The 11145-nt window shown below is 34.3% G+C and overlaps 1 protein-coding gene across 1 annotated transcript; it reads left to right on the forward strand.

The window, feature by feature from the left end:
- Positions 1-7: 7 nt before the first annotated feature.
- On the forward strand, positions 8-11139 carry LOC117426781 (cilia- and flagella- associated protein 210-like). The gene is made up of 9 exons (XM_034044757.3): positions 8-235; positions 1890-2101; positions 2365-2538; positions 2940-3145; positions 4148-4304; positions 5133-5272; positions 5470-5662; positions 7185-7349; positions 10238-11139. Exons 1-9 carry the CDS (start codon positions 169-171, stop codon positions 10589-10591), a joined length of 1668 nt encoding a protein of 555 aa, XP_033900648.3. The 5' UTR covers positions 8-168; the 3' UTR covers positions 10592-11139.
- Positions 11140-11145: the final 6 nt, after the last annotated feature.

An 11145-nucleotide genomic window follows, 5' to 3' on the forward strand; every position in this document is an offset into this window, starting at 1 on the left:
AAATGATACGTCTGTTGAATTTCTGGTACTAACGTTGCTAGGAGACCATACACAGCCTACAGAAAGGCGCGCTGCATGTTCTCTTAAGTGACAGGTTTTTGTTTTTATGTATCAATTTATTTTAAAACTGTAATCCAGTGCTAAACTACCTAAATAGTTTATTTTGAAATGGCAACTGCTTCGGCATCGATTGTGCAGTACGGCAGGCGAAAGGGAAGCAGCAGGACAAATACACGTAAGTAGAGAAAAAGCTAACTTCTTATAGTAGTACAATTGTTTATACAAAGAGTATATTGTAAACTTTGAAATTCTTATTTCGTCTTTGTTATTGTCATTGTTTATTGTGCGGCCACACATCCTGTTTTTTTTCCCTCACATTAGAACAGTGATTCAAAATGGGTTATTTTTGTTAAAGTTCTAATGCCACATTTGGACATAGGTGTAGTTTAGTGGGCCAAGCAAGTAAAGCGATGGAGATTAGCAGGGGCAGGAGGGGAAGGACTGCCATAGACAGAGAAGCAGCAAAATAACCCAAAGGCTCTTTTCAGAGAAATCCAACTATTTCTAAAATGAGCAAAAAAAAGCTTTACCATGGTTATGAAATTCGATTCCCATCCAATTGTTGCTGAGGCAGATGCAAGTATTTTTTGTGGGTCTTAATAATCGCCACGAATACTTGTATCTGCTTCGTTGGCAACAGCCGGGTGAAAATCGAGTTTGAACTATGATTTTATCCAGCAGAGAGGGGCGGAGCGGTCAGAATTCTCAGTTAGGAACTGTTGGTTTGAAAATATGTTTTAAAATGAGCATCAACATTCTCAGATCAGAACGGATGAAGCCTGATTTTCCTGCCCGCTAAACTACACCTATGCCCACCTTTCACCTGAAGAAGAGACCTTTGAGGTCTTGAAAGCTTGTGATGATTTAGTTAGTCCAATAAAATGTATCACACCTCCACATTTGATGCATGCACTTGCAAACTGTCAATTAATCCCATCCGTCCCTCCCATTCCCACCCCTTCCACATCGGGGAGATCGGTGTTCCTCCTTGTTACCTGTTTACCTGTTCAGCCAATGAGAGGCTTCGATTTTCAAACTGAAATACGGTAGCTGTCTTGTGCCGTCTGTATAAATTAAAAGGGTCTTGTTTTACCTGTTTTGGGAATGGGCGGGGCGGATGGGACTGATTGACAGTTTGCAAGTGCATGCATCGAATGGTTAAAAACCACATCAAATGACAAAGTGCACACCAAATGGATAAAAGGCATATTGAATGTATAAAGCTCATATTTAATGTTTGATGCTAGTTTTTAACATTCGACTGTTGCATTTAACATTCAATTGTAGTATTTAACATTCAATACTTGCATTTAATATTCAATGTTGAATTCATTATTTGATGTTAAAATTTAACATTTGATACATGAATTTAATATTTAATGCTAGTATTTATTATTTGATGCTAAAATTCATTATGCAATACTTGCTTAAATTTAACTTTTAATGAGTTGTCATTCATTATTTAATTTTTGTTACTTTCACCTCCCATAATGATTAGGTCTTATAGTTATGGATAATAGAATGAGGTCCAGCTCTAAAAGTTATCTTCAACATGTGTTTAATTTATAGATTTAACTTATTCATAATAGCCTGTGCTTGTTATTTGTATAGTTATTCTTTTCATGATACAGTAATTCAGTTAAAAAGGGGGAGACAAATATACATGATTGTCAGATGAATGATAGAAGAAGCCAATATGTACAGGTATAAGGCAAAGACTGATGCAGCAGAGTGTAATTTGCAACACAGGTGCATGCCAAAAAAAAAATATATATACAGTTTGGTATTGATATTCATATGATGTATTCCTTCTTTTTGTTTTTTTTTAGCAATAAAAAGGTCAGAAGTGGCAAATGTACCAATGCAACTGCCTGATCTTCGCCAGGTTCATGTTTTGCCAAAAGCAGAATGGGAAAGGGTGCAAAAAAGTCTTAACAAAATGAACAGAGAGGCAGAGTTAATCCAAGAAAAAAAACAGGAAAAGGAGGCTCTGCATTTATGTTCTAAGGAAGTGGTTAAGCACTGGTCTAACACCATTGCTGTAAGTCTTGCATTGTCTGTCTACCATGCTCCTTTTTGTGACCAGTTACTTAGCATATTAGATGATAAACAAGCACAAACCAAGTAAGATGCAACAGCTTATAAATACAGTAAGAAAAGTGTCTTTTAACTGTACTACCAACCATTTTTTCATTATAATAGTACTTTAAATAATAAATTACGTTTTAGGATTAATTTAATTGCTATTGATTTGTATGTTGAATGTTTAATAATGACTGCCCTGATTTTAATACATGTATTCAGGGTCAAAGGCAAAAGAAAATTAAAGCAAAAAAGCTACGGGAAGAAATTGAAGAAGAAGAGAAGAGAAAGATTGATTTCGAAGAAGCTCAATACCAGGCAGAGAAGCGAAGAGAAGCCATTGAGAGAGCAAAAACCCTACAATACTACCAGACTGACAGAGTGAAAGGATTTCACGTATGCATTTTAATTTGTTATTTGTTATTTAACAGAAAGTCTTCAGATTTGAATTGCAGTTTACTGCAGTATACCATGGTAAGAGCATAGGGATGTATAATAAAGCTGAATAAAACACACAGTAAACCAGGTACGCAAGATCAGTTACATACATGCATGGTAAAGTCATTTGAAATGCGAGAGATAAATTAAACACATTTAGTAAAGCCCCATATGGGGCCTTTGGTAAATAAGTTAAAATATGAATGGCATTTGTGTTGCTAAAATGACTGCTACTAAGTGACAGTGTCTTATTTGTTTTGTGTATTAATCATTGACCATTTAAAATTGATTATCTATATTTTGTAGCTAGTGTATTTTTCTAATAAATTGTAAAAGGCTTTTTAAATTGCATTTTGCAGAGTGCTCTTGTGCTTACGGAAGTTCTTAAGGAACGAGAGGCCCAGATTGACCTGAAACAAAAGAAGCAGAATGCTCATGAAAATGTGAACAAAGATATAATGGCTCAAATGCAGCGTAAAGAAGAGCAGGCTATTATTGAGGATCAGCACAAAGCACTCCAACGATTCCAGGAATGCAAGGCTGTTGCTAGTGATCAGATGCAGCAGTATGTATTTCAAGTATTCATACTACAGTAAATGCCTGCAAACTAGGAAAAACGTTACGTTCCTATATAGCCATTGTCTTGAACTAAATTTAAATTAAGCATATGGCTTTTCAAGCACACCACTGGAAAAAAGATTTTACCTCAGTTGGGCCTTCCTGGTGTAAAGCTAAAATACAGTCATCTGCTTTAAAACTGGAATAAAAAGCTCAAATCAGTGTAAAAAAGAAACAATATAGTTGTAATAATACTATATATTAAATAGTATTTTGTCTAAATAAAACAGCATCATATATATTTATAAATGTGTTATATTGTTAGTGCTAATCCAATTGAACCATAAACTTTTTATTCATCAACAAACTTTTTAATCCTCTCCACTTTGTATTATTATTTTTTTTTTAATCTCAACACCTTGGAAATTAAGCCAATGAACAAACAAATAAATATTTGGTAACTTGCTGCTGCTATATATCTCAGTATTATGTTTTGGTTTGTATTTATAAATGTTACTGACACATTAATCAGGCTGAGTATATATGTATATGTATGATAAAATATAAGAAAAGTTTTTCATTTTAGTTGTTCTTACAGAATTACTTGGTTATCTTTACCTATACCTAATGTATTTACTTTTTTGCGCGAGAGGAGCTGCAGCTTTCTCCGGGAGATGAGATTGCATTATATAGAGAGAGTTATTTTATTTTGTATTTCAGTCAGATGTGTGTTGTTATGTGTCCCGCGGCACCCCCCACCCCCTCCCCTGTTTATAACGCTCTTCAGTTACAATGCTCATATTGTGTGTCCCCCGAGACCCGCGTTATAGCGAGGGAGCACTGTATGTATATATATATATATATATATATATATATATATATATATATATATATATTAAAACAGGACTTTTTCATGAAATGGCAGATATTTATGGAATTTAGTTTTTTTTAGCTGTACTCAAACAGATTTAAATAAAAATGGTTAAATATTCTTGGATTTTCATTTCAGAGTAAAAGAACGCCAGCGTGCTAAAGAGATGGAAAAGCTAGAGGACAAAAAAGAGGGAGAAACAATTCAACGCCTCACAAGATTATATGAGTGGGAAAAGAGCAAACTGGAGGATCAGAAGCATGAAGAAAAGAAACAATTGATGCATGCTTATTTGGTAGGTTTCCGACTAACAGTATTATTATTATTATTATTATTATTATTATTATTATTATTATTATTATTATTATTATTAATTAGTCATTTAGCAGATGCATTTATCCAAAGCAACTTAGAGACTAGGGGGTGAACTATGCATCACAACTGCTGCTGCAGAGTCACTTACAATAGGACCTAGGTTTTATGTCTCATCTGAATGACGGAGCCCAAGGAGGTTAAGTGACTTGCTCAGAGTCACACACAGTGGGTCAGTGGCTACCTAGATTTGAACCGGGAATCTCCTGGTATCAAGCCCTTTTCTTTAACCACTGGACCACCAAGCCTAAACAGATAACAAGATGCATATGATAAAATATAAGAAAAGTTTTTCATTTGAGTTGTTCATACAGAATGCTACCATTATTACTATCATTTTGATTACTACTCTCAAAACCTATTAACAATGGTGGTTAGTGTGATATCAGTTTCTAATTAGGGATTTCAATAATGTCTATTTTCTAAAATAGTCAGGGATATCTGAAATTCTTCTTGGTGCTGAATAATACCAACCCCAACCTTGTATTGAAAATAGTTCTGATTTCAACAATTCCTTATATTATGTTCTTCATTGTTTTAAGATATGATTGTTAAGTATTTCTGTGTAATAGCATGATTTAACTAAATACAAACAATTGGTAAATGTTTTGTCTAAAATAAGAACTTAATTACAACAATTCAAAGAAAGGTTTGTTTGTCTGTCCAAGACTGCTCCTAGGGCCACTTTGTAGAGATGTACTCTACTGCTGATTTTTGTCCAAGACTAACAGCATTAATTTAAATGTTTTAGGAACACATGTCAAACAGGGATATCCTCAAGGCAATTGAAAAACAGAAGTATGAGGAAGAACAAGAGTCAATTAATCTTTTTTCCACAGCAAAGCAAAAAATGATGAAAATGAGAAAAGAGAAGGAGGCAGAATTATTCAGGTTAGTGTGTTTATTTGAGTATAGTGTGAATCAACACTGAGACTTATGGATGATATGTACTGATGGATGATGCATCAGAAGCAATTTCCTGGTTTAGGCTTGTTGCAATTAAAGCAATTTATATTTTATTAATATATTAGCACTATATTATATTGGGAATTGTATGTTGCCTTATTGCAGTTTGCTTTTTATTGTAGAGAACAGCTGCAGCAGAGAGATCAGATAATTGAACTGTTAGCTAAACAAATGCAGGAGAAACAATGCAATGAGGATGAAATCATTGCTAGAGCTGTAGCAGAGCAGGAGGCAAAGGAAGAAAGAAAACTGAAAGAAAAAGAAGAAAAAAGGATAGCTGAACTGAAATCCATTTCAACACACAGAGTAACAATGGTAAATATTATTCATGAAAGTACAGTAAGAAAATTAATGTAATTATGTGTCCAGTAAATATGACCTAATACAATTTTACATCTGTGGATATCGGTCAAGGTGATGTCATTTTTCATTATACTGATTTTGTATTTACAGTCAGTGATATATTTTTTGTAGCATACTTGTTTTGTAAGATTTCTATTAGGGACAGTTTTCTATTAGTATTGTTTTACTCAGTGAATTCTGTGGTTGGGACTGTAAGAACAAGTCCTTAATTGATAATTTAAAGTTTCATCTAGGTTGATTAGTTCTCATACAAATATTTAATTGACGTGTTACAAGATCGAGGATTTACTATGAACACACATACACACTAGACACTAGGAATGTTTAATTAGTGGTAGTATTTTATTAATTACATAAATATTAAACAAGTCACAAAATAATGTTTAACGATATAGCAAGTTCACATTAAAATGTTCTTCATACAAGGTACATTACTTATAGTTAACTTAATCAGGTTTCACTAAAAAGTTATTTTACATGCAAGGTGTGCAAACTAAACAATTAATAGTTCAATTATATGTGAATGTGCTACAATTAATTAATTTAGTTCCATGAGAGGAAAATGCAACTGGAATTATATTCAGTGGTTCCTTGAAGCTTAGATTCTTGGTCAAACTCAATCTGTTAAGGTGTCAGTGAAAGGCTCTGCTCTCTGCAACAAAGTACTCAATCCCCGATAGGATCAACAAACAGCTGCAGTCTTCAGTCCCAGATAGGATGAATAAACAGTGCCTGTCCGCTCTGTCCTCTTCTCTGACTCTTTAGCCACGCAGGCAGTCGAGCATAGTCTCTTTTATACTGTTTTTTTAATACTTCAGACTTGTTTGTTTGATATAGTCTCTGTTCGTTTTACGGCAGTAGAAGTTATCCCGCCGTGTGTTGGTTTCTTTGCCTTTGGTAGCTGACTCGCATGAAGCTCTCTACCTCCTTCTTGGGTCTGTCCTTGGTCGGACACCCGGAATTACAGATTTGCTTAGCAGTGACAGCACCTTGTTTAGCAATTGATGTTGAACGCAAAATGTGTAGTTTTTCTCGGATATTTATAGTCTTTTCTCTGCTAAGTAGTTCTCCGCATGAGGTCATTTGTGTATCTTGCATCTTAAGACTCACGGCCCTTTGATGTTTAATGTCCTCTCCCACTCGGGACATACATGCTTTATGTCTTCCTTGCCGTCAAACAGCTTGATGTTGCAGTTGTGATTTATCTGTACATAAGTCAACTGTTCTAATCCAGTCCAGAGGCCACCTAGCCCATGTCACCTAGTTCATTGGTCACACAGTTCAGCATGATTACTAGAAAAGGGGCCCTACTTTCTCAAGACAGAGATTGCATTAATTAGTCCAGTTACATTTGTAGTACACTTTCAGGTATTAATATCACATTAAGGGAATATGCCCCACAGGACGTTAGGATTTCACATTATATAATTAGAAAATTGTTTGGAGTTTACTGAAACCATGTAATCATCCACAGATTAAACAAAAAGAAGAAAAGGAAAAAGAAGAGAGACTGCAGGCTGTGGAATTGCTTCATGCCATACAAGAAGCTGCTAAGGTTTTTTCAGCTAAACAATGGGAAAAGCAACAAAATAAGAAAGAGAAGAATAGACATATTCAAGACCTCCACGTTCAACAAATGGTACGATGTAAAAGAACTCGCGTGTTAATCGTTTATTTGAATAAGACTGTATTGTTAGAATGTGATCAGATAATGACATTACTTGGCAGCTGCTTAGTTGTCTGAATGCAGTGGCAGATCTAAAAAAAAATATTGAATGATTATTTCATTTGCTGTTTTTTAGTTAATAACATGGCTCTTTGCAAAAGTCTTGAAAGTGACAGTTATTTTGTTTTTTAAAAATCAGTATCCATTTGTGCTCTATAAACAGGGGTTCACATAACTTTTAATATTAGGTTCTCACGTGAGTACCAGCAGAAATGGTTTGGTACGCACTAGGGTGGCAACAAAGGGTACATTTTGACCTTCAAAGGTTCGTCATACATTACTGAAGGAAGGTTCGAACCTTCAGTGTTACTAATTTGCATAATTTACTGATGACGTCGCCATAGCTACTTGTTTATATTTAATTGAAAATCCTATTATTTTACAGATAATTTATGTAAATGTAATAAAACATTCACATGTAATTTAAAAATATGTTATATAGAACAGTAATCATATTATAATTTCAATAAAAATAAAAATACACATTGTTTATTCACACGTAATTGATATATACAGTAAGCTTGCATTGCAGCATCACCAACTGCAGCGGACTTAGGCAAAACAAAGCAGGTTATCAGTAACATTTTACTACTACAAGAAAAATGGAGAATAATACTAATAATAATATGAACTTACACTTGTCAAGTGACCCCGGAGATTGGTTGTGCCTCTGATAGATCACCAGTCGCTTGCACAGTTTGCATTCAACTTTTTTTTTTTTTTGGTCGTCTGGGCATTTAACAAAAAAAATCGCAAACAGCAGAGGATTTCAAACATATTCTACCATAGCGCTTCCCTTACATTGTCTTGTACACTAGGTAGTCAGTACATATTTTACTAACGCTCTACAACCGCTATAGGTACCCACCCACACGCCCCCCAGTGCTTTGGATACTATACCCAGCTCCATACATGGCAGCGGTGCCATATCGAGTTGCTACATATAATGATTTGGTAGTGGATTTTAATACAACGTTTGTTTACCTAATATGCATTATACAAATCCAGAGATCCAACTTTTGCATGCGTGATTTTTTTTTTGTGATTTATAGTGTGATTTATAGTATTCACACATTGTCAAACGGTTTCTGTTAACAGAGAAAAAAGAAAAAAAAAAAACACAGTGCGTGAATGCCGCCTGAAAAACCTTCGAAGGTTTAAAACTATCTTCGAATTCCTGGCTAGCGAACGAACCTTCGAACAGCCCTAGTACGCACCAAAATAAGGGGTCATTATCCAAGTCACTGTCTAGCTCCACCTCCTCCTCTGACAGTTCAAAGATTTGGGATGGCAGTGTCAGAGACTATGGGAGGTGAAAGTAACAAAAATTAAATAATGAATGACAATTCATTAAATGTTAAATTTAAGCAAGTATCAAATATTAAATTTTAGCATCAGATAATAAATACTAGCATTAAATATTAAATTCATGTATCAAATGTTAAATTTTAACTTCAAATAATAAATTCAACATTGAATATTAAATGCAAGTATTGAATGTTAAATACTACCATCGAATGTTAAAAACTAGCATCAAACATTAAATATGAGCTTTATACATTAAATGTGCCTTTTATCCATTTGATGTGGTTTTTATCGATGCATGCACTTGCAAACTGTCAATCAATCCCATCCGCCCTGCCCATTCCCACCCCTTCCATATCGGGGAGATCGGTGTTCCTCCTTGTTACCTGTTAACCTGTTCAGCCAATGAGAGGCTTCAATTTTCAAACTGAAATACGGTAGCTGTCTTGTGCCATCTGTAGAAATTAAAAAGGGTCTTGTTGTTTTACCTGTTTTGTATGTAAAAAGTTTTGTGACTTTTTACAAATATTTGATGTTAAAATTTAACATTTGATACATGAATTTAATATTTAATACTAGTATTTATTATTTGATGCTAAAATTCAATATGTGATACTTGCTTAAATTTAACATTTAATGAATTGTCATTCATTATTTAATTTTTGTTACTTTAACATCTCATAAGAGACCACAACAATATTATTTAATTTTTGTTACTTTAACATCTCATAAGAGACCACAACAATAGTTTCTAAATGTTTAAGTAGGAGTCATGATTGCTGGTTATTACAATTTTTAACAAATCATCACTCATTCTCAATTTATTTCAATATCCTACCACTATATTGCCACCCTGGGATTCAAAGCAAAAACCCAAACCTTTTGTCACTTTATTAGTGTTGTTGAACACATTAGCTTGATGGCGCAACATTATTTATATAAGGATATAACTGACAGCAAAAAATGTTATTTTAAGTAAAACGGTTAAGTAAATGTGTTTTTTTAAACTCACATTTAAATGCAACAGCTTTCAAACATCCGACACCTACTCTCACCCCCGCTCAGTTTGGAAAGTGAAGCGTGAACTAAACATCCCTCTTCTCTAAATAGACGGTTTAATAGATCCCTGCTTTCATTGGTTGTTTCACATCGCCATTAAAAGAAAATTCTTTATCTTCTGAACTGGTCCACTTATCATTCAATTTTTTAATAAAAACTTGAAGCAGCCAACGATAACACTAGCAGAGAGCACAGAGACAGAGCCTTTGGGAAAAATCCAGCGGTCAGGCAGGTATGGCTCACCTTGCAAGCGTGAGCACCCTCCCTCGCTGCCTTTATGAAAAATGTACTGACGGTACGCCTTTGCATCTTAAAAGAACAATATGGAAGTCTGTATTTTTCTTTATTAGTTATGTGATCCCCTGCCTATAAATCTAGTTTAAATGGTGTATAAAGACACATGGTCAATATATTGATGATTTGCAATTCTTTTTTAGGCTGAAAATCATAGAAAAGCATTACATGAAAAAGAAGCCCTATTGGAGTATGAGAAGCAAAACACGTCTCTTATTGCCTTGGAAGAGAAGCAATTCCAAGCATATGCAAGTGAAGTCATCGATTCAGCTGTGAAAGCTAAAAGGAATCCTTATCCTCTCCGTAAAGCTGCCAGAGTAGGCTTTGGGGGTGGACTTGGGCCTGTTTTTGGAGGCCTAAGGCCAAGTTACTTAGCTCAAGACATCACTGGCATTGAACTGCCCAATTATAATCGTAGCACTACTCAAGACATCAAAGCTATTTACGATACAGAGGACATCCAGAAATCTAGGAAAAAACTAGGCTTTACATGGTAAAACTGAGTGTCTACAACACATTGATTATTGTCTCATTTTATTATTAGATTAACAATAAGTCATAGTGAATGCTACAGGTATAAAAGCCACTAGTTTTTGTTTTGATGTTGAAAAAAAAAAAAAAACCCTCTTAGAAAGCAGTCTACAACTTCATGATCTTGATTTGTTTGTTTTTTAATGTGTGGTAGGAGCCGAAATATATAAATGCAACCTCCATTTTATTAATTGTACTTAATTGTGTATTTCTCTTTTGTATCAGTTCTTAAGATATGAATGTTAATGCACCCGTTTAAACTTGTACTGAGGGAGTTCGTGCTGCATGGTTATATCTAGGTTTGTACTAAAAGGTCATAAATGCTAGTAAATACAAATAGGTGAAAATAAAAACCAAAAATCTTTATTTTGAGCCAGGTTTCATATGGATGAAAAAAATGTTTTCAAACAAATGGGAGAATGTCACAAAATGCACTTTAATTCACAGTGAGCTGCAGACTATTGGTAATGAAAGTAAAGAAATACACTTGTATAGTACACTTGTACGCATATACAATGAT

This window comes from Acipenser ruthenus, chromosome 11 (assembly GCF_902713425.1).
Source record: "Acipenser ruthenus chromosome 11, fAciRut3.2 maternal haplotype, whole genome shotgun sequence".
Taxonomy (NCBI): Eukaryota; Metazoa; Chordata; class Actinopteri; order Acipenseriformes; family Acipenseridae; genus Acipenser; species Acipenser ruthenus.